At 39.4% G+C, this 25945-nt stretch overlaps 1 protein-coding gene across 1 annotated transcript in view; it reads left to right on the top strand.

Annotated features, from left to right (window-relative positions):
- WDR72 (WD repeat domain 72) overlaps positions 1–25945 on the top strand; it is a 2139079-nt gene that overhangs the window by 1494944 nt on the left and 618190 nt on the right. The window contains exon 16 of the mRNA XM_044078940.1: positions 22453–22532. Within this exon, the coding sequence (XP_043934875.1) occupies positions 22453–22532 (80 nt within the window). The remainder of the gene's footprint in view (positions 1–22452; positions 22533–25945) is intronic.

Here is a 25945-nt window from a genome sequence, read left to right as displayed (position 1 = left end):
AGGGGGAAAAGCATAGAGCTGTCCTGGGGGCCAGTCGTGAACTAGTGCATCCCTTGGTGACTTCCCTGGAGGAGGAATGTGGGCAAAGTAGTTGCTGCATTTGGTATTCATGGAAGTGGTGAAAAGGTCGCAGCAAGGCTGGCCCCATTTTTGGAAGATCTCTTCCACAATCTCTGTTTTCAGGGATGACTTGTGAGGTAACAGAATAGCTCTGCTGAGTTTGTCCGCTCACATGTTGGATTTCCTTGGGGTGTGTATTGCTATCAGAAAGCATTGAGAAGTGATCGTCCATTGCCTAACTCTTTTTGCCTCTCGACATAGTGGGTAGGATTTGGTTCCACCCTGCGTGTTTATGTACCACACTACTGACATGTTGTCTGTCTGAATTTCAACCATCATTCTTGCAATACATAGAGCACTGCTCTCATCTCCAGAATGTTGATGTGCAAGTGGCTTTCGTATTCTTGGACTGTCATCCCCATATAATGCCCCACACCCAATCTGGGAAGTGTCCATGGTCAGTACTGCATTGGTTTGAGGAAAGACAAGGGGTCGGCCCTGATACAACTGGTCTGCAGACACCAAAGGAGATCTTTTCTGCAAGAATCCGTGATGATAATGTGATGTGAAAGAAGATCTTACATTGACCATTGAGCAAATAGCAACCATTGCAGAACCCTCATGTGTAGTTGTGCTAGGGGAACTAGAAGAATAGCAGCTGCCATGGTATGCAGAACTCACAGCACATATCTGGCCTGAACTTTCTTCTTTGACATCAAAATCCTCATTTGCTGATGAAGGGACTGTATTCTGTCTGGGGTAAGTTTTTCAGTCATATTTCTTGAATCCAATTCTTCACCTAAGAAGGTAATATGCTTAGGCAGTGACAAGGGAGATTTTTTAAGTTTACTGTGATGCCTAGTCTGGCACAAAGTGACAATGTTTCATCGCTCATTCGTAGTAGTAGATGCTTGGTGGTGGTGGACAGAAGCCAGTTGTCTAGATATGGAAACACACGGAATCCCTGACATCTCAAGTGAGCCGTGACCACTGCCATGCATTTGGCGAATACTTTGGGGGCTGTAGTGAGACCAAAGGGCAGGGCTCAAAACTGGTAATGACTGGCTCCCAGCCACAAGTGTAAGTGTCTCCTGGACCACCTGTCCATCTTTATATGGTAGTATGCATCCTGGAGATCTGTTGAGCACATCCAATTGTCTTCCCTGATAAATGGGAATATTGACTGCAGAGTTACCATCCAGAACTTTGACTTCTTCACTGCTTTGTTTAGCTTGCTGAGATCTAGAATGGATCTCCAGTCCACTGTCTTTTTTTTTGGAACTAAATAGAATCTTGAGTAAGTTCTGGATCCCATTTGGTCTGTGGGGACCTCTTGGATGACTCTTTTTTCTAGCAACGAGAGTATATTTTGTGTTGCATAGTCCCTTTGACTGGGTGAAACATCTGGTAAGGTCTAGTTTACCAGAGTGGGCATGGAAAATGGTATGTAATAGCCTCTGGATATAATTGTTTGTACCCATTTGTCTTGAGAGATTTCTTGCCAGGCATTTGGGTACAGTGACAACCAACCCCTGACTGCCTCCAGAGAAGAGCAGATGGGCCTCCTTTCAGGAGCACTGGAAGGGCCTGTCAGATAACGTATCTCTGTCACCCTGATTTTGCAGACCCCCCTGCCATGAGGTTGGCGTCTTCCATTATAACTTCCTCCTCTGCCTCTGGGGGGAGAGTCATCACATGCATCAGAGAAACCTTTTTGGGACTTGAGGAACCACATCTTTCTGCCCTTTTGACCTTTGGGATAAGGTCTATATGGGGCAGAAAAATAGACTCCAATGGCAGATAAGGTTTTCCCGTCCTGCTCGCACCTGGTCAAAGTTTCTTTCACCTTTGGTCCAAATAGAGATGAACCATCAACGGGGGAGTTGGTGAAGGAAGACTTGAAGAGCTCAGCAAAGTTGAAAAGGTGCATCCAGGAATGCCTCCTCAGGGAAATTCTTGTTGCTGCCACTCTACTCTCTCCATCATCCACATATGAAATGAGCCTCATGAAGGAGTTAACTATGGAATTAAGGGTGGAGAGCTGTGAGTATACTTTGTCTGTAGACCCCTGAGCCATAGCACCCTGAATTCTATCTCCAAGCTAGTAAGCTAGCAAGGAGTTTAAAATTTGACATGGTGTCTTTTCACACCTTTTAAAAGCCCAGATTGTATGCTTATGCCCTAAGGGTTTATTGTATGTGTAACGTAATTATCATTGAGATTGCAAGCAGAGTGTGGCTTGCTTAAGGTTGAATACTGATAAGGTGTCCATTTCGTGCCTTTTTACATCCCACAGTGTTTGCTTGTGGCAGATTATTATATAAACTGTTTGGCCAAGCCCAATTAACCGTGATTTAAAGTACTAATAGATCTTCAACCTAGTTAGGGCTAAGTGAACCACACAACACTCATGTGTTTTTATTAGGGTATGCAAGCTAATTGAGCTGCCAGCTGTGCTTACTTGCAGTGTAATTTTTTTTTTTTAGCACTAGAGTCTCTGCCTCTGGAGGATTAGTAAACCGATATCGGCAAAATCACTAAAATCCCAACTCACAGGGAGTTTCTCTGTGCGTGCCTGCTCTTTACTGACTATCTAAAGAGAAAATGAGATTTATATAGCGCCACCTAAGCGCTTATCCTAACCATCGGATTATTTCATAATTGCTTACTCTACTGTTAAAAGCCACTAAACAGCTGTTAAAAATACACTATCTCTGAGTGTGTCTGTTCTTTATTAGGCATTTATCACGCAAAAAGGTTATGCAGCGCTACCTAAGCGCTTACCCTTACCAGCGGATTATTTATAAATCTACAGCTACTGTTAAAGACAGTAAACGGCTTTATAAAATACACCATCCCTGAGCATGCCTGCTCTTTATTGAACTTTCTAGTGTATAAAAGGTCCCTGTAGCGCCACCTAAGCTCTTAACCTAACAAGAGGACTAGATAATACTAACTCCACAGTTAAAAGCCAGCAAACGGCGATATAAATACACCAATTCTGAGCCTGCCTGTTCTTTATTGATCATTTAAAGCAGAAAAAGGCTAATGAAGTGCCACCTAAGTGCTTACTCTTACCAGTGGATTATTATACATGTCTAACTCCACTCTAAAAAGCCAGTAAACGGCATTAAAAAACACAACATCCACATAGACAATCTTAAAGGGCCAGGGCTAAATGTATCCCTTCCAGCGGTGCTTACAAAAGGGGCATATAACTATTTGCATATTAGAGTTTGGTATTGCTGCTACCAAATAATTAGATTTATATTTAAAAACATTGCTACAATTAGTTTAAGACTGCTGCCGTTAAGTAGAGTGGAATTTGTTTTTAACTGCTTTCTTTATTTATACTGCTAAAAAAAAGGGCACATAACTATTGCATTGTAGAGTTTTGCATTGCTGCTACCAAAGATTTGGTAATGCTTCACTGCTAACCAGAACTAATGTCCCTGTGAACGACTGTCTAATTTAATGTTTTTAGGTTTTTGGAAATGTATACAGGATATTGAAATATTTGTCTCTAGGAATGATTAGTGTTATTCTGAGTATTTATAACTCTGCTTTGTGATATCACTTGTTTCTCATTTCTACCTTGTCTCTCTTGCCTCATAAAGTTACTCTACTCATCCTGTGCTTCCAGTGCTAGTCAGCAGGAAGCTAAAGAACCCTCTCCAAATACCGGTGGGTCACCTCATTGCATAACTACCCTTCAAGGAAACCAGTAAAGTATGTCTGCTGAATAATTCCTACAAGAAAGACTTTCTATTTATTGTACCACTAGCACAAGCGTTAAAGCCAGTCCTGAGCTAGGACAGCCAGCAGCCTCTACTCCCCTCTCTTCTGTATCTTCACTACCTCTCTCCTCCTACCTGCATAGATACCCCTCTTGTCTTACACACACTGTTCCTTGCTGTCTACCAACTTACTCCCTCCCATACAAGCCTGCAATATTTGAACTGTCCACTAAGTGCCACCCTTATTCCAGCCATAATCTCCTCTTACCCTTTTCTCATGACCAGCTACTTACCCCAATTTATTCAGCTCAGTAGTCCCCGAAGTGCTATTTAGTCCCCTCTTTTTTTCCCTCAACTTCTACTGTCCACAGACACCTTTCTAGCCTCTATACTATTCCAACCTACCACCTGAAATTAGTCTAGCTGATTGTTTTTCGCTAGCTGCTTCATTATCTGTTTCTACCCGCTCCGTTTGCCCTATGGGCTCACTGCGCTCCTCTCCCTACCCCCAATTCTCACCCACCCTCAGGGGTCCTACCCTTATACTTACTAAACCACACCTCTTCCTCTTACCATTACTCTCTAACCACACCTCTTCCTCTTTCCATTACTCTCTAAACACACCTCTTGCTCTTACCATTAATCTTCAAACACACTCTTCCTCCTGCCTTTACTCTCCTAACGCACTCCAATTACCCACTTTCTTTCATATCCAACCACTCACCTCTCCCCTTTTAATAATACCACACCCTTCTCCCTTCTTTCATCCCCACCCTTTTTTACTTCTATATTCTACCAACAGATAATCTATACTTATTCATACAATGTTTAAACCACCCACCCCATCTTATGTCCTACTCTTATTCACACTCTCACTACTACCTCCTTTAATCTTCACCCATGTACTCACATCCTTTGAACACCCACTATGTCCATACCTAAGCTACCCTAATAAGGAAACTAACTCTCCAATCCATCCTCTCCTTTTTATCCATACTAATATAACATCTTCACCTAACTACATACTTCCTAAGTATCATAGAACACTACACATAAAATACAACAATCTATATCCCAAGAAAGGCCTACTTCTACACAGCAATTTCTCTAACTCAAACTATCTAAGTCCACTACTCTCATTAAAGGATGGTGACATCCACCCTAACCCAGGCCCAACTACCTCTCTCCATAACCACAAAAAATCACCTACTCATGCTCTCTCTAAACCGTCTAACTCCCTCTTAATAGCTCATCTTAACATATGTTGCATTAACTATAAAGTAGCTCAACTCCAAGTTCTAACTGAAGTCTACTCCTTTGATATTCTCTGTTTAACAGAAACATGGTTAAAACCTGTAACCAAAGACAATGAAATCATCCCACCTGGATATAATATCCTGAGACTAGACAGAGTAACCAAGAAAGGTGGTGGGGTTGCTATTCTATATAAATCTAGCTTACAATTAACCACTTATGACTGTAAACTACCCATAGACTCCAGTGCAGAAATTCTTATCTCCAAAGTTCATCTTAACAGTGCCAAATCCATCTATATTATCTGTATGTATCTACCACCTGGTAATAACACTGCCACCATGGAAAATATACTTTGTTGGCTTTCCCAACACCTGCCCCAAGAAACCATAATCCTAGGTGACACAAACATTGATTGGAACTGCCACTGTAGCAGTCTTCCCACAACCCATATTAACCTATATGGGTATTCTCAAACCATTACCTCCCCTACCAGGATAAATATATCTAACAAAAAAGAAACCTTATTAGACTGGATTCTCATAAACCATCATCCTCACATCTATGAATCTGGAACTCTCCCTGATGATTTAAGTGATCACTTACTTACCTATATTGTCAGACATAAAACCAATACTCCCATTCCAACATCTGTTAAAAACATCAGATCTAAAAAGAACTTTAACCCTGAAATGTTCCAAATGGAACTAAGAGCTTGCAACTGGTCTCCCTTACAATACCTCTCTTTAGATGAAGCCGTTAATTACTTTAACTCTAACTTCCTTGCCATTTTCAACCACTATTGTCCGACCAGATTAATTAGAATTAAAACCAACTCTGCACCATGGCTGTCAAAAGAAACCAAACACAAAATAAATCTTAGAACTAAAATTTGGGCAAAATGGAGAAAGACTAAAAACCCTGTAGATCAACAAACCTTTAGACAGCTAAGAAATGATACCAAGAAAGCTATAATTTCCGATAAAGGAAACTAATACTTACAATCTCAACAAGCTAATCAAAACAATCCACAAAAATTTTGGACTAACATTAACCAACTACTCCATCCAGGTCAATCTACTACTCCAAACCCTCAAAATACTGACCACAAAAATCCAATGCATACAGCCAATTCTCTCAATACCTTTATACTAATGCTATCCAAACACTAGCTAGTCAACTATCACCTAATAACTTTACTCTACCTTCCTAGAAATCAACCTCACCTCCTCCTTTTCATATTCAACCTGTCCCAAAAACATATATTCTAACCCTACTACAGAAACGAAAACCATGCTCTCCCTCAGCAGACCAACTACCTGCTGAATTCCTACAACAATCAGCCAAAGCTTTTGCTTATCCCATTTCCATTCTGATCAATAGAACTAAGTCATATCCCTAGCTTATGGAAAATCTCCCATATTATCCCCCTCCATAAAGGTGGACACTCCACTGAACTCTCCAACTACCGCCCTATTGCCCTTCTCTCTCCTTTGGCAAAGATCATGGAGAAATGTATGCATAGACAATTACTTAACCATCTAACCCAAAATAATTTACTTCAAAACTGTCAACATGGATTCAGACCTTCACATAGTACTACCACTGCCCTCCTTTCCTTCACAGATTGTATCAATAAAAAACGCAACCTTAACAAGCTCTCTTCAGCACTATTTATTGACCTGTCTAAAGCTTTTGACATGGTAAATCACCAAATTCTCATCAAAATACTTAAATCTCTGTCACTAGATACATCTTCCATAAAGTGGTTCCAGTCCAACCTGGACAAAAGACAACAGGCCGTACTATGGCACAAGTCTCTATCTACCCTCCTGCCCATTAATCTTGGTGTCCCTCAAGGGTACATCCTAGGACCTCTACTTTTTTCCATATTTATTAATGACCTTCATCTTGCCATCCCCCAAGCCACATGCATACAATATGCTGATGACTCCACACTGATATGCTCAGCCTCTTCCTCTTCTGAACTTCACTCTCTTACCCAGAAAGTATTTAACACAGTTGAACAATGGTTTATACATAGGTGCCTTCTCCTAAACCCCAAAAAGACCAAACTCCTTCTCTTTTCTCCTACCCAAAAGTCCTCTCCTCTTGATTTATCGGCTATCTCTATGAATAAAACTATTATATCACCAGACCCAACCACCAAACTATTGGGTATCACTATTGACAACAATCTGAACTTTGATATCCATATTAACAATACTATAAAAACTGTCAACAAAAACTTGGCTCTCTCTATAGGATTAAAACCTTCCTTTCACCTACAGCTAAATCCAAAATAGCTCACACTCATTTAATCTCTACACTTCTTTATGCATCACGCATTTTTACTAAGCTATCTAAAAATAACCTTAGCAAATTGGAAATGTCCAATAATAACATTGCCAGATTTGCTACAGGCAACCCATTTAGAACCCACCATTGCATTAATATAAAGCAGCTGGGATGGCTAGAACTACAAAACCTGGTTAAATTCCATCAACTATCTGTAGCCCACAACACTCTTTACAAATCCTTCCAAAACTCCTATTCTATCCACACTCATCACCCCATACAAAAATCTGAAATCATTAAGGTCTTCTCACAAACTTCTAGTACATACCTCTAAACCAAACAACAAGGCTAGCAACTCCCTCTTCTCTAATACTGGATGAAAAGCCTGGAATCTCCTCCCTAATGAACTTTCCTCACTTCCCCTGCTATCACTCTTCAAAAATAAATTGAAAGTGTTCCTCAGAACACACTGGTTATGCCCCTGTACTAACCCTGACTAGTTATGTGTCTCTTCATACTTTGCTCTACCTACCCTTTCTACTCATAAACTGTGATTCCTTCCTTTTGACCACAATTCTATCTCCCTCTAGAACACCACATAGTGTACCAGTATACTATATAATGCCTGCACTCAGCACTGACAAATTTACTGTGTTAACCTGTAATATGCATTGTAATTATGATTTTTGTTTAATGTTACCTATTTGTTATGTTGTTGTTTTTCATTGTTCTGTCTGGGAGCTTATCTCCCCGGGCATCTACTGAAAATGGACATGTATCCAGTTAGATTAACCTGGTAAACAAATGTAAAATAAAATAAATAAATAAAATAAATCTCTTTGAGGAGATCCCTTTGAAGTCTCGTAAAATGGGTAAGGTAATTCAGTGACTGTAGGGTGAAGGCTGCTGAAGAAAAGGCATGCTTTCCATATCTGTCCATGGTCCTAGATTCCTTGTTAGCATGATGGACAGATGAGGAGGTGTCCAATAGCTCCTACTTGGTGGCCGCTGCCACCACCATCGCATCTACAGGGACAACCTTAGTTAGGAATTCCTTCTCTGAGGGAGCAGTAATACATTTGTTAGGCCTCCTCGAAGCAGGGTCCACTGTATCAGGTGACGTCCAGGCCTTACGAGAGATGACACCCAATAGTTAGTCAAATGGGGGAGTCACCCAGGAGGTGGAAGGGTGAGACCCAAAATCCTCCAGGTAAACCGATTCATCCTCTGAAGGGTTGGTGGATTTCCAGCCACCCCTCTATTTCAGGATCTCAAGGATGTCATAGAAAGAGACATCCTCAGGTGGGGACCCTTCAGAGTCATCCAAATCGGTATTAGAAGTGACAGACTCAGGTGAGTCTATGTGCTTCCTCTTGCACAGTCTCTTCCTAGGAACTTCTTAGGAGGGGTACTCCGGAGAAGTTTTGGAAGAGACAACACCACCTGCAGGGGCCTCCTGAGGTTCTGGGTCTCTACGCTTGGGAGGGGGTGGTGGTGAGGAGATAGACACTGGCACCTGGGAGGGATGAGAAGTTGGGTCCAAGAGTGGGGCTGTCTGGGGAGACAGCACCCTCTTCATCAGTTCAAAAGCCAGCTGCCCCACTCTGAAGGGACTCTCCGCTCTGAAGAGACAGAAAGTCGACTCCAAGGTTGAGCTGGTAGCTCCGACACTGATGTAGGAGGTAAGCTCAACTTAGATGAGGCACTGAGAGGTAGAGTTGGATTGGATGACTGTCCATGCCACATCCCCTCCCTGGACCTGACTAGCGAGTGTGGGCTTCTAGATTCCTCAACATCAGAAGGAGCCGAAGACATCAGAGTCAAGGTCAGAACTGAAGATTCCAAAGGTGGTCTCGGTGCCGACAGTCCCGCTACTATCAGATCCAATCTCTCTGGCTCTGAAGGCTCCGGGGTGATTGGAGGAGAAGGAGGAATAAAAAGGGCAGGCACCAAATGGGGTGGCTCCAATTCCTTTGGGGCCAGTGACAACAAAATTTTAGCCAGGGCCGGTGTTCAGAGCAGTCTTTTCATCACCCACTCCACGTCATCATCAGATAAACTCCTGGACGAAAGGGTGGACAGGGAAGGAGATCTGCTTCTCTCTAATATAGGAGACCTCAGTGTTGGAGATATCCGCTCCAATACAGAAGACTGACTCCTTGATATCTCTATCGTCTCCATGGACACTCTTGGTGCCGAAGAGGATTCTTTGGTTCCAGACTTGTCAGAGTCGAGAGCCCTCATTTCCGATAATACCAATTTCTTTGTTGGCTCTGGAACCGGAGCTGTAGAGGCCGGTCTTTTGGTTTGGTGTGGGTTAAAGAAGGGGAGGAAGACTTGGAGCTCTGGGTATCTAAAGCTTCCTGAAAAGGCTCCTTCCAATAAACCTCTTGCCATCAACTTATTCTTTCTCTCATGGAGTACCCTGCTACTGAATCCATGACACATGGTGCAGGGATCCTGTATATGGATGGCACCGAGGCAATAAACGTGACTTGTGTGCCCATCTGTGAGAGACATCTTTTGAGTGGATTTATCACATTACTTGAACCCTGACTGCTTATGGTCCCTGGGTTCTCTCTCCTTACCCTTAGACATCCTGTCTATCTCTACAGCCAAAACAAATTATAACTACCACTATAAAATACAGTAAAGTAGGATACAAGTATAAAGGTAATACCTTTTTTTTTTCCAAGTGTGTAGCAGCAAGAAAGAAAAGGAAAGGTAGAAGAATTCTCTAACTCAAATGGATTCTACCCTCTAACTTTAATGGGCCGTGAGAGCCCTCTATGTTAAATGGAACTCTCACTAGTAGTTGCAAAAGGGGACAAACTAAGTACTACAATGACCTAATGCAGAATACATGAAAACTAACGATCTAGAAAGAAAGGTAGCAAAGAGAGAGAGAAGATTTAGACCAATAGAATTAGGAAAAAACTATACTTAGCCAACGAGACAGTCGGAACACTTCTCGATCACTTGAGCGGCAAATGAGATCTGGGTCTGTGGCCCAGAGCTTCATGAGATAGGGGTTGGCCTTGAGCCAATGGAAGCTCTCGAGCGTTAGTATTCAGCCAAGAAAAACCTGCAAGAATTATGGTGAGATAGGACAACATAACATCTAAAGTTTTCCCTGCTGAAAGCATTAGTGCAGTATGTTGCTAACAAAGTGGTGAAACTTACATTTATTTACCATAAAGTTTCAAAAAGAACAAAATGGCATTCACACCAAACAGTTCAACCAGTAGTCAAAATTAAACCCCTTTTCAGTTTTCTTCTCTCCCAATTTTTTTTTTTTTTTTTTTTTTACAGTTCAAGTCAAAAGCAATATGTCTGTAAATTTACATGCAGCATTCCCTTATATGTAGTTTTCTGTCAATGCAGCTGGCAAAAATGACAACTAGTACTTAGTCCTACTAATAGATCAGCTCTCCGCAATTCCACCAATAGGGACACATCAAAATTTATTTCAGTACAGAACAGTATGAATCCAACTGCTTCACCTATAAAGGATTGTAGCTCGCTTCCTTCTTAGGGTTACCCTCCAGATTACTATCCTGTTTCTTTCTGGTATGTGGAACTCTTTTCACTGACCTCACAGGATATTTTTCTTACAAAAGGTCATTGATCTATTGTATACCAGAGTACCAGGCTTGAGATAGCGCAGTGGGCATCTGTCCTCCATTAACTCTTACCTCCCTGTCTGTTTCTGATTTAGTATATTTAAACAGACAGTCCAATAATATGTTACATGACCCTTCTGAGCTAACTTATTGAAAGGGACTAGACACCACTATACTACAAGATAGATAGATAGATAGATAGATAGATAGATAGATAGATAGATAGATATGGAATGGAAGGGGCATTTAGTGTGATGCATAAACTATTTTGTACTGTATAATTAGGTTACAACTTTCATAATGATTGTCTTTGCTGAGTTGCCAAGTTGTCTAACCCTGCAAGATATTTCATGAGTATAAACCATATTCTCTCATATTGCATTGTTCTGTGGTTCTTTTAACTTCCACTTCCTACCTTCTTCACTGGGCTACATTAATTGCTTGCATTTACACTGAAATGTGTTGATTAGGTTGTTTGCATGGGTTTTTATAATGGAGTATAGCCTGGATAGTCTTCTTGATATCTGAAGTACTTTTCAGTCTTGTTTCATTGACAACTATCTTTTAATTCTTTTAGTAATGTAGTGATGGTTATGCTAGGATTTACTCATTTTATTTGTTTTAGTTGTTTCTCTTTTAGTTATTTTATACAGAATCAGTTTCATTTAGCTGATAATGCTATGTTTAACTGCTTGTTTGTGATCTGTTTCTATGTATTAACTTTCCCATCCTGATATAAATTAATTTTATTACTGGGTTTATGACTTTGGTGACCAGGGTTGATTTTTGGAAACTGTGTACAGATATTTCTAGGATGGAGAAAAGGGGCCAGTTGTTCATGGTGCAGCCTGTCAGGAGTTGATGATTATCAGGTGCTGGTGGTACGGGAGTGCAGTTCTGGTGCTGATTTATGAAGATATCATGGCTTTATAAAGAATTACTATTACTGCCTTTACATTCAGAGCAGGGATGAGTGTATATTTATTGCCATAAGCTGCTTGGCTGCTTGCATTACTAACTGCTGTAGGTTGCATTATACAATTTTGGCAGTTTCCTATGGTTAGAGGAGTGGAGGAACCTTTTTTTTCTCCTGAATCTGCATAGGGCATTAGCACATGAACTAGTTTGGGTTCAGTTTAAAATGCAGGACTCCTTTCTAAACTGTGCAAATCCTTCCTTAACTCTGTAAAGCTGTAAATCCAAAGACTTTGTACTGAAATTCGGTTATATTGCAGTTGTACAGTATTGAGCAGTGTTAGACAAAATGATGGTGATGCTTTATTTTATGCAGGCAAGGGCCAGTTAGCACAGTCGTCCTGCTAATAATGTTACTTAACATCTCTACTTCTGGATCACTGCCATAATGAATCATGTTATGTATAATGGTAGCCATAGAAGTCACTGTAACCTAAAGGAATGTGACAAGCATGCTGTTTCATTTAGATGTATATACCCAAAGCAATACTGGTCCTCATTATATACAATCTTACAGCCTTGATGCCCTGTTAGGAAGAAGGAGTACTGCATTGTGAGATGTATGATCTACAAATATTGAGCTTTGGATCAGAGCTTTACTGTTTTCCTCCTCCAGTGGACCTGATTTAAGCTATCAGGATTACTAGCAGTGTTATGGACTGTAGAATTCTAGTAGGGTGTGCCAGAGAAAACACAATTTTCTTGTTCTTCCTACACAGGTAGTTTGAGGAGTGCCTGATAGGGATATATGTTGGGCCCTTGCTGAAGGCAGATGCCTGGCATGAAGTTGTCAAGATGGTGAATGTAACCATTTTTTTCTAGGGTGATTATATTCCAGTTTCCTACATGCGTAATATATATACTTAGGAGTCTATACTTTGTTTATGGGTGGAGGAGATTCAGGATCTTAACTTGGATGGATGTTTTGAATGTAGCAGAAGATGGGAACAGCATGCGCAGCAGTGTGTGTGTGTGTGTGTGTGTGTGTGTGTGTGTGTGTGTGTGTGTGTGTGTGTGTGTGTGTATGTGTGAGACACGTGTGTCAATCAACTGTACAACTATGATTGTTTCGCTAGCATATGCATTTCGTCATTTTCCCACTGCATTATCCTGCAGATCTAGCTGTGGAAGATGTGGAAGATCAGAAGGTGAAGCCAGGCATGGCTTGGTTTGCATTGACCAAGACCTCTGTCACTAAATCCTCAGAAGCTGACAGAGCTACCTGTCATCAAAGAAATTGTAGTTCTTTTTTAGGAGGTGATCTAGAGAGTTCACTGGTGTCTTCTTTGGTCACTTCTTTGAAGGAGGTGAAGGCCACTCTCCCAAGAACGGTGCAGAGGGGTTCATCCTGATCACCTGATATTAGATGTTATGGGCTGGTGGTAACTGAATTACAGAAGGAACTGGACACCTACCTCTTGGAGTGCTTTGTGGTACTGCTGGTTGAGTTGGGTTATCTGGAGAACCTAACATCAGGACACCGGGGGAACAACTGGCCCATAAGTTTGGTCACCTATATGAGTAATCCCTGAGTTTATTTATTTATTTATTTTTTGCCATCTGGTTGGGACTGCAAAATTTTACTTATTTATGTATGTATTTGTTTATTTATTGACTTTGTTAACTGGAAAATTCAACAGGTCCAAAGATTCTTGACTCCAGCCAACGTGTCATATACAAAACATGTACGCAGTATATAACAAATAAAGTAAAAATATACAGATGTGCAAAATATCAGTAATGGTGCTAAATATGAATAATACGATCCAGGTAAGATGGCACAGAGCACAGTATTTTTCTTTGTGTTATATTTTAAAATGGCCATCGGAAAAAGAAAAATTAAACTGAATGGAGAAACCGCTTTATGACGTTTGTAAACATATTCTCAAGTTTCTGGGTTATTAATTTCTGTGTATCACCTAAAAGTTGATGTTTCATTAAAAATTAATGTAAACATACTGCCCATGCCGAAGCTGATAAAAGCCTAGACATAGTATGTGATCTGTCCAAGGAATTGTTCAGCTGTTGCTATCCTGGAGAAATGAAGCATACACTAAAATTTTCATACTGTGATTTGATAGTAAAAAAATATTCTTATATTTCCGTTTAACCACTCTGAATCTTCTCGGTATTCTATAATTTTTATTCAATATTTATATCAATAGTGATAAAGTTTTTTATTTTATTATTATAACAACTAGTTTGAGTTTCCTGGAAATGGAATTACTTATTATAAAACACATTACCTTGTATCTATTCTTTAAGAGATATGGCTACTTATTATAAATTGCATCAGATTGTGTCTGTTCCTTAAGAAATTAATTCATTTGATCCTAAATGCATCTCAGTATTGAAATGCAGTTTCTTCCCATCACTTTTCCTGAATGCATTTATTATTTTTATAAATAGAATATCTGTTGAGGAAATAAATAATGAATAACATACACTATAAATGACATATAAGAAATTAAATCTCATCTTGACCAATGCAGATTTTTTTCACTGCTTGGCAGTTCCCAAGTTTAATATTTTATAAATGCATCCATCCACCCACCCTCAACTCTTTTTCCCATTTTGCACATTGGGTTGGGGTGTCATTTCAGCAATGACAATCATCTTGACCCAAGGTTTACACCACCGTGTGGCTAGCAGCATCAATAAACTTGTGTTGGGAGACTATTCAGTTAGAAGTAAAGTAATCTATATACTGTCTGTTTATGTCTAAACAACACTTCTTCTTTCAGCTTTTCCCGGTTAGGGGTAGCCACAGTGAATCACCTTGTCCACTCATGATTGGCAGTGGCGTTTTATGGTGTAGAGTTGCCAGCCCAGTGCCCAACCTTCCACAGAAGGCACACACAGGCACGCACTCATGCCTAGGGCCAATTTAGAGTGTCCAGTCGACCTACAGCATGTCTTTGGGATGTGGGAGAAAACTGGAGCACCCTGAAGAAACCCATGCAACCACAGGGAGGACATGCAGACTCCGCACAGAAGGCACCCCAGCCGAGGATCGAACCAGAAAGCCTCTTGCTGTGAGGTGGCAATGGTAACAGCTGCACCACCATGGCTGCCGCTATGTCTAAACAACACTAGTGACATAAAACAAGTGACGAGTGGGATTGTCACGCAGTCCTTTAGGATTGTTATTAGATATATTTATAAAGTATGATCTCAAATATTTCAAATTCTGATTCACCTTCAGAAGTAACATCTAAATTTAGAGGTACAATATTCCAAGAAATATACAGGTTTCACTAAACACACTTGCTGATTATCCTTGCTTAAATGAACATAATTGCATGCACTCATTAAAGGTTCCTTCACATGTCACACGGGAGGAGTGTCTGTATATCTGCTAGCAATATTCAGTGTTTCTCTTAACCTTCACCCGCGTGTGATGGTTCACCCTTCACAATTCCAAGCATGCTACTTTAATAAATGTGACTTTCTGGAAGACAGTATTAGCAGAGACTGGATTCAGGATTGATAATTAACATAGAGATTAAAGATATGAGCTGTTAACCTACTTTAATCTGTAGTTATTTATTTGATTTGTTTACTGTTGATTTGCCTACTGATCATTCTTAGCACATCTCATAACAAGACATTGTTGCCATGTCGTCCCTAAATAGTGGCACTTATGCCTTTTGGTTTTACTTAATAAAGAACCAACACGTAAATACAGAAGCACACAAACCTAGATACACCACCAGAAGGAATAAACACCAATCCACAGTATATACTTTAGCGCTTTCATTTTTAATAAAAACTTCATCAGAAGGTCATCATCTGATGAAGTTTTTATTAAAAACGAAAGCGCTAAAGTATATACTGTGGATTGGTGTTTATTCCTTCTGGTGGTGTAATAAAGAACCAAAAAAATGAAAGAAGATGCTGCAGTTTGTAATGGGTACTTATACTCCAGGTCAAAGGTCGAATACACTGGTGTCATGGATTTGAGGAGGCGATGAATGAGAATGTTATATAAAGAAGATGCAGGAATAGAAGAGTTACTACCCCCTAAGTATCATAGTATTTCCCATGCTTCATCAGGCTAGACGAGAAACTTAATTCCACTGAAAAACAAAATATAGCAGTTGGTGCAGAGGCTTAATGTTGTGATCTGCAGATTGTGCTGTGCAGGGATTGATTCTCTCAGCTCTCATTTGCCTAGTGTGTGACCTTGAGCAAGTCACTTACCCACCAACTGCTTAGGGGAACCTAGGAGTATGGGTTAGGCTCCTCACTAGCTCTTTGGACTTTTAGCCTAGTAACTATCTATGAACCCAAAAGTAATACATTTTTCTTTTCCTATTTGTTAAGTTTTAGCTAACTGCTTCCCACAAAGTTTTCTTTTTTTTTTCTAAATGCATGATGAAATTTGGAACTTCCCATCAACTACAGAGTTCTTTTAAATATTCTGACATTTAATGCAGAGAATAAAAACTCTGAGCTGGTAATAAGCTGCTTCTGTTGTCATGGTACAGGGTTTGATTCTTTTTACAAACTACGTGACTCTGAGCAAGTCACTTAATCAGACATTGCTCATCCGTCACCTCTGGGAAAGTACATTCCTAGTTTGACTATAGAGATATACTAAGCCAGGTTTATCAGGAGAATACAACAGGTAAATCTTAAATTTCTTAGCAAATGCAATGAAATCTTCATATCCCATTCTCGAATCTTCCTTTAATGTGTAATTCATTTTGGATTCCTCGAATTTAATCCAGCTGTTATCTTCTAATTGGTCCCAATATTTAATAGTAGATTTTAGATGTCAGTTTTTAGCAACCACACCTGATGTACCTTTCAGTGGGGTCCAACCAGTAGGTTTTATATAGTTCCCCCTGGAATCATATAGTCATTCTTAAGGAATATTTTGATACAAAAAGTATTGCTGTACACTGTATTACTGTATATTTCTGACAGTTTGCTTGTGAAAGCAGACCCCGGTCCAAACTTGCCCATAACCTTATATAAGTATCTGTTCGATTTTATCAAATGTCTTTTCTGTTTCTAAGTTAACTAGGGTTATTCTTCTGTTTTGGGTATTAGCAAATCACTCCCGTAAACCTATTGCCAGTAAAGCCCTAAATGCATTATAGCCATGGTTAAAGATCACAATTATAGATCATAACCATAACTGTTTGTTTCCATGATTCTGGTACTTGGTCTTTTTTTTTAACTGTCATTGTATCGTATGTTTATGGAAAGCATGAAGTTATCTCCTGCTTGTCCATGGCACAACCGGCAACTTATCTGCCCCTGTGATTTCCCCCTGCTTTTGATTGTTTCCCATTTTACTTACCTCACCGACTGATACTGGCTAACTTAAACATTTTGCTCGCTCATTCACTTCATTTTCTCAGGGAGGGAAGTCTCCCTGAGATTTAAACAGAGAGGAAAACTGACATTTCTGTTTCCCTAAAATATCTGATGGCTTGACCACTTCCTCCTTTGTCTCATGGGTGACTAAACAGTCTATGGCTTATTTTAAATACTGAAAAATTATATTGCAATAAAGCAGGTAAGTCACCTCTTTTTGATGCAAGGCAGTCATTCTACATGCAGGAGGTAGTTGTTTCATAACTGGAAATTGTAGAAGAAGATTAACTTGTACACAGCCAATATTCTTCCCTACAGCTGTGGTCATTTTTTTTCATGCTAAATGTTTGAATTGATTTTAAAAGTATCAAAGGAATACTTCAACAAATCACTGCAGATACATTTTATCAATGCCAACCTCCAATTCCATCTATAAAAGCACATTACAAGACTCTAGGAAAATGCAACTACTATTTCTCTGATCATGTAAATTAAACTCTTCGTACCCTTCTTCCCTCTATATACCTTGTTCTGACTCTAATATTCATTGTGATTCCTTCAGCAAGCTATCTTTGATATCCACTCTGTATACACGGATTCACTTTATAATCCAGAAATTACGAATTTCAGTATCTCGAGACTATAAAGCCGAAAACTAACAAACCCGATACCTCAAAACCATGAAGTTTAAAACCACGAACTTCACAAAAACAATACACCACACAAACAAGCACAAACACACCTACCTGCTGACACTACAAAAAAACAAACCAACATACACGAACACAACAAAACTAACACACACACACACACACACACACACACACACACACACACACACACACACACACACACACACACACATCTTTGCTATAAGCAGGGGGCAAGCCCCATTGCACCCCCCACACCCCCCCTACTTATATAAACTAACTCCAAGGTCATACAAAAAACCGGAAGACAGCAAACTCACTACCATACATTCTAAAGCCCCCTTACACAAACACACATCACATACATTCAAACACAACCACTCTCAACACTTACACACTCACACGCTTACCTACCTAGCCTAACCCACACCTAAAACTCCCCAACACCCTCACACACAAACCCTACTCAAAACCCTTAAAAAACATTACACTTACCAAACGCACCATCACCACTGCAAGTTCAAGATTTCCGTATTCGGTATTCTGAAGATTTCACGCAACTACAGAGTCAACACTTTGGTCTCGAGATATTGAAATTCGATATTTCAGTATTTCAAGATTCCAAAGTGAACCTGTATATACTGCATGTATATACTGTATTTTGTCAATCACATTTGTATAATGTCATGTATCTATTGCCTTTACACACTCAAGCCAATGCTGATATTCACTTTGCATATACTATATGTATGTATTGCATTTTGTCAGTTACTCTATATACAATATCATGTATTTATTGTATTTATCCTGAGCTGGGATGCAAAAAGGTCCAATGGGAACAGTGTTCTATGCCAATTAACAAATTCAAAATAAAATATTAATGAATTAATAAATACGCTCATAGGTTCATAGGTCAGTACTATGCTAGCAGCCCTTGCACTCACTTTTAAACCTAGACAGTTTCCCTTTTTGTGCTCAAAATAATCCAACTCATTTGGTTATAGATTGACCATACCCATCCCATGCTCAATAATATAGCACCCCTAATGAGAATAATTGGGATCCTACAATAATAGACAATTTGAGAGGATCCATGCATGGCATTAAAGCATTAAGGAGCTGTCTATGTCCATTAGTAGCACAGGGGGCAGTCCTGGTGAAATTTTCCTTTTTTCCATCCATAGATCTAAGTTTGGCTTGAATATGGACAGGAATGAACTTTGTTTTATATGGATGGGAAGTCTTTTCCACATCAGTCTTATCCTCTGCAAGATATACCTGTCCCTCCAAACCATTCTGTTGTTGCAGAAGAGGGTTACATCTCTAGACTGAGTATTTCAGATGCTATTTGACTTGCTGATGTGCAGTAAATCCATCAGTAATGGGTCAGAAGATGCCTTATTTGTTAGACACAGGTCACCTCTTAGCAGTCTGTAGGATACCAAGTTTAGTGACTGGGCTTTGAGTTTGTCCATGCAGGGCATGTTGTTTAATTTGGGGCAGATACTATAGGTCTGAAAGTGGGTTTTACAAAATTGTTTTCTATTTTCGGATTCCCAAATAAAACTCTCACTCTAGGATTCTCAATATGACAAAAATATCATTTTTCAAAATCAAGATCCTCTTCCATGAAACTATCATAAAGAAAAGAATGAACAAGCTTATAACATTTTTTAAAGTCCATCCCTGAACTAACATATATTCTTGTTCATTATTCAACATGCCCTCCATATTTTCAACATATTTGTCATGGTCCATTAAAACAAGACACCTCCCTTTATCTGCTTTCATTATTCTTAACCCCCTTATTCTCTTTTCGTTCTTTTAAAGCTTGCTTTTCTTCCACAGTTTAATTAAAATACATTTTATTTACTTTTCTTATTCAATAACTTTCTAATATCATTCTCACACATAATTTCAAAAACTTTTATAGTATAATTTAACATAGGGTTATAAACAGAAGGTTTTACAAACTCTGATTTTGGCAGCTTAATATCCCTGTCTTCTTACTTCACTGTCTAACTGTCATGTCCATATGAAATTGTTCAAAATACTATAGCTTCAGCCAGCTGAATGTTCCATGTAAAAAGATAAAAACACTCTCAGCTCATTCTGCAAAGAGAGTGATTCATCAGCAGATTTCTTGACAGTGTATAATTTCATTATTAATTATTCACCCAGCAAGGCTTAAGTTATATGTCATTTCTCTATTTCATCTCCATCAGGAATAAATTATTAATTTTACAAGTTGCCACGGTTATTGTTTCTTGCTTATTGTGAAGGTTATGGATAATGCTTCCTCCAATATTCACACCTTTGATTTTCTTCACACAGTCCTACTTCTCTCATGGTTTGTTCTGTACATGGATTAATCAGGCGTGTTGAAAACATACAGCCTTATCACAAAACATTACCCATTCCAAACCTTTCTGTTTCTTCTTGTTCCATTTGAACTGCTGTGCTTCGATCAACAGAAAGTTTGTGCATGAAAAATGCCAGTTGTTCAGGAGTACACATGCTTCTTAATTTGACCCAAAGATTCACATGGTTTATGCAGTCAAAAACCTTTATATAACCTGGTAAACTGATACAGATATAATTTTGATATATTTTATTTTCAAGGATCCATTTCAAATCAGCATTGATGTATGTCTCTTGCCCCTTGTTGTTTACTGAATCCTACTCACACTTCTGATAATTCATTTTCCAAATATAGTTGAAATGCTTTCTGTATAACCTTGAGAAGAATTTTACTGGCATGTGAGATTAGAGACACTGACACTGTGAAATATTTTCTACAATCAGTTGGACCTCCTTTCTTCAAGGCAAGTATAAACCCAGATCTTTTCCAGTCAGTCAACTATAATGCTGTTTTCAAATTTCCAGGCAAAGCCTTCTAAGTATTGTAGGTACTTATCTAAATGCTACATTACTTCAGCAGGAATTTCACCAATGCCTGGTGCTTTATTCTTTGGGAAAACATCAACTGATGCTTTTACCTAATCTTTTAACGCCATCATTTCATCATAAGGTACAGACTGAAATAATGATTGATCAATTTGATCTTTACAGAGTAATGATCCATCTTGTCTTTTCTCTTTTTCTTCATCTTCAAAACATAATTAAACAATTTAATAGATAAAAACAACAGTGAATTTAATGCATATTAAAGAAATACATTGATAAGTTAGAAGAATTTCACTTTTTAAAGGAGAACAATTTGTAAAGAGTGTGAATAATTATTATTTAAGGTTAAGATTTTTTACTTGCTAAAATCTAGTTCATAATTAATAGCTACCTTGTGTTTCTTGCACTAAACTTGTGAAACTGATATTTTTATATATAACTATGATTGAGTTATCTTGAATTTTGTGGATATATTATGATTTCTCTACTAATTATATTTGAAAAAAAAATTAACGTATTCAAAGTAATGTACAGCTGCAGATATGGTTATAAGCTGTAGTTTATTTGGGTTGCTAATATTCTCATTAATTGTATTATAAAGTAGTCTGCTATTATGAAAGCTATAATGCCTATGCTGTGGTCATTATAGTCAAGAGTCCCACCCCTTTCCTCCTGTAAATTATAAAATGCTTAATTTGGTGCCTGCATTATGATTCTGAATTAATTTCTTCTGCTAAGCTTTGGAAATATAGTTTATTTCTATTTTTAAGTCTCAAAACTGCATGATTAATGAGACTCCATAGAACAATCCCATTTCTCATGATTTGTATTCATTTTAGTGCACTATAAAGTGGACACAATTCAATATCAAAATGCTATTTCAAATATAGTTTATCTTTGGTTAGTGCATACTCATTTTTAAAATTTAGGTATGGCAAAAGTGACCCTGACTAGAATAAAGTGGATAATTTAAAATAAAGTAATGAATGAAAAATTATAGGTGCATGAAATGGACACTGTAATGTTATTTTCTTTTGCCTGCAAGATTTTTTTTTCTTTGCAGAACTCACATAGCAAACTTCCCAATGGCAAAATAGCTACAACAAATTATTTTTTTTATTTACATTTCCATTTTTCAAGGCAATCTTTGCAATTCTCATTATCCTGTAGAATAATATTCTTGGCCATTTGATTTTTCAGTTAAATGCCTGTACCGTTAGGTACATGGCGACACATATGATATGAGAACACCTGATTGCTCATGAACAACAACAGCAAAATGATACGCCCGTTTAGGATACACTTGTATCCCTTTTAGTAATCATTGCAGAACTAATAACATTTGTGATGTGCTCAAAGCACAGAGATACAGTAAAACAATCAGAAAACAAACAGATTGAAACTGAGGATTGCTTTTAATTACATATTGTACTTTTTGTTCCCTCTTGTCATAAGAATTTTGATTCTATGTTAAGAAAGAGTATGTTTATGGATGTTTAGCAACACAGATGTTTGAAGGTACCTTGGTGAATTTTCAGCTAAAAGATATTAACATCATTTAATAAAATTGTTCATATTTCTCTGATAATGCATCTAACAAACTGTTTATTATAATTGTAGTCTAAAGAAGATGGAGTCAGTACATTACAAAAGAAATGTTTCATCTACTGCCATTGCATCCACCGAAGAGCTAACCCACTGTAAGTTAACAGCAAGACGTATCTGATACTTTTTAAGACCCTGATGTATTGTGTCAGCCCTAATATTACTTATGTCTTTGTGCTGAGACCACTGGGGATTTAGAAATGTGTGCTTCTCAGTGTATTTAACATTCTCTTGCTGTATTAATATTGACAACTACTTGTGCAGTGCTTCTACCACTGGAGACTACCAAAACTCCTTAAATCTACATAATCTTACTTTTTATCTCCTTATTTTTTCAATATGTCTGTGAATTTAACTAGAATACTAATGCTAGTTCAGCTAAGAAAACAGCAAATAGTACAAAGGGGACAACTGCATGGACATCAGCATGTAGAACATAGTATAACAAGACAAACCAAAATAGCTTTAATAACAGTTACAATGCAACTAATTATTATCAGAATAATGGCATTGATGGCTTTTATACTTACGTGGTACACAGGGGAACCAGGAATGGCGACTTACTCTTTGTTTCATCCTGAGTAGGATAAGCACAAAAACGTAAAAAGAAGTTGCATTTGCAGCTGCTTCCCAATTACTTTAATGTTAAAAGGATCAAAAAAGCATAATGGTGGGCTAGACAAAACTCCAGTGTTTCACAAAACTCCAGTGTTTCATAGGTTCATAGGTAGGTGCTAGGCTATCGGCTAAAGGGCCTACATAAGCATAGCCAACAAGGGTCCCTGGCTTACGCCACCCAAGAAAGTTATTTTCCTGTGCCACTGTTGAGCAGAGACACAGAAGTGATCCCCGGGGTGTATTTCCTATTTCCCATCCACTCATCAAGATTTTCCTTGAAGAGTGCTAATGAAGAGCTTTGCTTGACATAGATGGGTAGCCTGTTCCAGAGTATGGGAAGTCTCTGGGACAGGAATCTATCCCTCCAGCATGTCCTGTTTATTGTGGTGACAAGGTTTAGGTCCCTAGAGCATGTAGCTCAGAGGGATTGGGATTTCTTTAGGTGTAGCATGTCCAACAGCTCTGGGTTTGACATAGCTTTATATGTTAGGCAGAGATCACCTCGGAGTAGGTGATATGCTACAGAGTAAAGCTGGAGTTTTTTGATGCAGTCAGTGAAGGGCATTTGTTTGAGGCCAGTAATTCTCTTTGTGAGGTACTTCTGTGGCCTTTCCACCTGCTGCAGATGTCTTGTAAGGTACATTCCAAAAGGGGCATTGTACTCTATAATGGGTCTAATGAGTGGTCGAGTAGAAGGGAACAATGACCTATTTTTTCCTGGATGAGAACCCTTTTATGATGAGGTGTGCCCCATAGAAGGACTTCCTGACTACTGTGGTGATGCGACTATCAAAGGAGAGACTACTGTCCACCTGGGTCCTAAGGTCTCTTATCACACATTTGGTGTTAAGTAGATTGCTGCCTATGTGGTAGTTCATGGGTACAGAGTTTTTACCAAAGGGGATGACACTGCACGTTTTGGCATTGAGCTTGTGGCCATGGCTCTGACACAAGGCATCTGTCTCAATGAGGCCCTTCTGTAGGATGTCCACATCATTTGGGGACTTGACTATGGCTCCTAGTTTGCAGTCATCTGTGAACTTCATTAGCCAGAGGCCTTCTGTGTTAGCCTGTACTTCAGAGAAGTAGATACCAAACAGGAGAGGTCCCAGGACGGAACCCTGTGGTACTCCACTTGGCACTGCTTTGAGGTCACATTTGGAGTCTGCAACTTTTGCAGTGTGGGTTCTGTTAGTGAGCCAGTTGGCAACCCATCTTGGGATGTAGGGATTTATACCTAGTTTAGTGAGTTTAGCTATAATTCCAGAATGGGGGAATGGTGTTGAATGCCTTGGTGAGGTCAAGATAGGCTGTGTGAACCACCTTACCCTCATCTACGGCTTTAGTGGCTGCCTCAAAGAAGTCGATCAGGTTCAAGAGGCATGATCTGCCTTACACAAACCCAAAATGGGTGGGATCCAGAGTTTGGAGGTAGCAAATGTCTTTGTTTATGAGTTCCATGATGATACGTTCCATGGCCTTGCAGACCAGGCTCGTCAGGCTAATAGGTCGATAGTTCCCGGGATCAGTGGTGGCTCCCCCTTTGTAGAGTGGGATAACTGTTGCTGTGCACCATTCAATGGGCACAAAGCCTGATGCAAGGCTATTATTGAACATGGTGCTTAAGTGGGGAGCCAGCTCATTCTGAAGTTCGTGTAAAACGCAGCCTGGGATGTTCTCCGCTTCCATGGATGCTGTGTTTTTGGCTTTAGAGAGTGCAGCTTTTACCTGCGTAGTTGTGATTGCAGGGACTCTGCATTCTTCCTGTATATATATGGGCCCTTTAGGGGGTGAGGGGGGGTAAAGTTAGCACTGAACCTATCTGCCAGCATATTGACAATATCAGTTGGTTCTGTAATTTTCATGCCATTGTGCTGTAACTCACGGCAGATCTAGGTGTTGCCATCGAGGTTCTTGACCTAGCTATAGAATGCTTTGTGGTTGTCCTTAGAATTAGTGGCAATTTTGTTTTTGTAGCTAGCTTTCGAGTATCTTATAAGGGATCTCAGCTTCTTACTGAGGCTGACCAGGGAGCTCCTCCACTCATGGGATTTTACTCTCTCTTGCAACAGTTTCTTCCTTCTGCTGTACAGTTTATTTATGGCAGGGGACCACCAGATTGGCTTCCTTTTTTGGAGGATAGTGTCTTGGTTCTGTTTGGGATAGCACAATCCATGCACTCGTGTAAGTGCTTAAAGAGTGCATTTGTGTAGGATTCAGCAGTTGTAACTGTATTGTCCATCTGCATGGGTGTCATGAAGTTCACCACTTCTGTCTTAAGAAGCATGAAGTTGGCTTTGGAGAATTTTTTTACCATGGTTTTCTTAATGGGGGGTGGGATGTGGATATCAAGGGTGATTAGCTTATGGTCGGATTGGACCAACGAGGAGTTGACTTCAAGTGTGGAACACCGGTCACTCATGTTGGTAATGACTAGGTCTAGGAAATTGTTGCCCCTGGTGGGGGTGTGGATAAGTTGATCCAGGGCATTGGAGTTTATGAATTCCAGAAAGCGTTGAGCTAAGGAGTCGGTACATGAGTAGTTTTCCCAGTTAATGGTGTGGTAGTTGAAGTCGCCCATTATTAGAGTGTTTGGTTGAATCCTAATATTTTCCAGTACATCAAAAAAAGAGGAGTGGTAATCCTGGGGCATGGTGGGGGATCTGTAGCAAGCTGCAGTTTGGATTGCAGTTTTGCCCAGAGTTAGTCGCACTTGGATAACCTCGAATGCATTATGCTGAGCAACTAGCCTGGAGGTGTGGATATCCTTAATGAATATGGACACACCTCCGCCTTTGGTCCAGGTTACATGGCCGAGAAGTGTGGTATGAGTTATAGCCTGGTAATGCAAAAGTGCTTTCTGGAGCCTTGAACCAGGTCTCAGTCACTG

The sequence above is a fragment of the Protopterus annectens genome, chromosome 7.part1 (assembly GCF_019279795.1).
Source record: "Protopterus annectens isolate FY-2018-M chromosome 7.part1, PAN1.0, whole genome shotgun sequence".
Classification (NCBI taxonomy): Eukaryota; Metazoa; Chordata; order Ceratodontiformes; family Protopteridae; genus Protopterus; species Protopterus annectens.
The sequence above is the reverse complement of the archived record's forward strand: the minus strand, read 5'-3'. Positions and strand labels throughout refer to the sequence as shown.